The 1,084-nt window shown below is 43.2% G+C and overlaps 1 protein-coding gene across 4 annotated transcripts in view; it reads right to left on the minus strand.

The window, feature by feature from the left end:
• LOC101852478 (arginine kinase Oct f 2) overlaps positions 1–1,084 on the minus strand; it is a 39,968-nt gene that overhangs the window by 10,532 nt on the left and 28,352 nt on the right. Inside the window, exon 1 of one of the 4 annotated variants that reach the window (XM_035970025.1) lies at positions 226–449. The exons of the other annotated variants lie outside the window; for them this stretch is intronic. Within the exon in view, the coding sequence (XP_035825918.1) occupies positions 226–382 (157 nt within the window). The 5' untranslated portion in view covers positions 383–449. Of the gene's footprint in view, positions 1–225; positions 450–1,084 lie in introns of those variants that run through there. 4 annotated transcript variants of the gene reach the window in all.

The raw sequence follows: 1,084 nt of genomic DNA on the forward strand, positions 1-1,084 counted from the left end.
GGGGGGGGGGGGGGGGGGGGAGGGTGTATAGACAAACACGTTAGAATTAATATTTGACTCTACAGCAAGGCAGAAGCTGGATAATGTGCCTTTTGTGCGACAAAGCAAACGATAATCTAGATCTTGATCTATTAACTGAATTTTTTTTCCCGCTCAAGTGACAAAAAACCAACAGTTGATACCTACTGAACTGTCACTGGCATACAACAAGGCACGTCCTCTTACCTGAACGAATGCAATCCGCAAGAGTTCCGCCGAATTTTGTTTTCAAACACTTCAGACGAGTAAAAATATTTGCGGTCAAATGTTTTCTCAATAAGGAATGACTGTTGGTAGCATCCCTCAATTTCTTGAAAAGTTGTTCTGCCTCTCCGTCGGCCATGGTGGAAGCGAAAAGTAGTTTGAAGTGAAGAAGTACTTTTTCCCGACAGTTATCAAAGTCAAAATAATGCGAAAGACAGCGTTTTTCCCATTCAGTCAGCAAAGGACGTGGGCAAGGGCGTAGTGACGTAGCGACAGCTCCCGTCAGCCAATCAGACAGCTCGGCACAACCCGGCTCGGCTCTCCAACTCGTTGTTTGAACATGCTTATCAAAATCCGATTGCGCACCGCTGCGGGTGGAATACAACAAAAACCCTGACTATGCATTTCTTATCATCGTTACTACTATCGTTTTTCTGGCACAGATGAAGTGCAGCTAGATTATATTCACCAGCCCAAATCTAGCAGGGCGATCATTAACCTTAGGCGCCATGTTAAATAAAGGGCGCGAGAAACTTCATATAAACGCACCATGTTGAACGACAGCGATACCGGGGTTAGCGAACGTACTGAACCGAAAAAAAGCAATTTTCAGATTGGCTTTTGCTTCGGAACAATTTTTCAAACATTCGTAACATTTTTTAGAGCGACACGTCCTTCTGAACTGTAAGCTAGTGTCCAATTGTAAATCACGTTTCGGTAAAATATTCTGATAATCTAATTAATGTACTTTTTCCAGAGTTATCGTTACGTAAAACAAACCTGTAGTTAGTCTCTCTCTCTCTCTCTCTCTCTCTCTCTCTCTCTCTCTCTCTCTCTCTCT

The sequence above is a fragment of the Aplysia californica genome, unplaced genomic scaffold (assembly GCF_000002075.1).
Source record: "Aplysia californica isolate F4 #8 unplaced genomic scaffold, AplCal3.0 scaffold00210, whole genome shotgun sequence".
NCBI lineage: Eukaryota > Metazoa > Mollusca > Gastropoda > Aplysiida > Aplysiidae > Aplysia > Aplysia californica.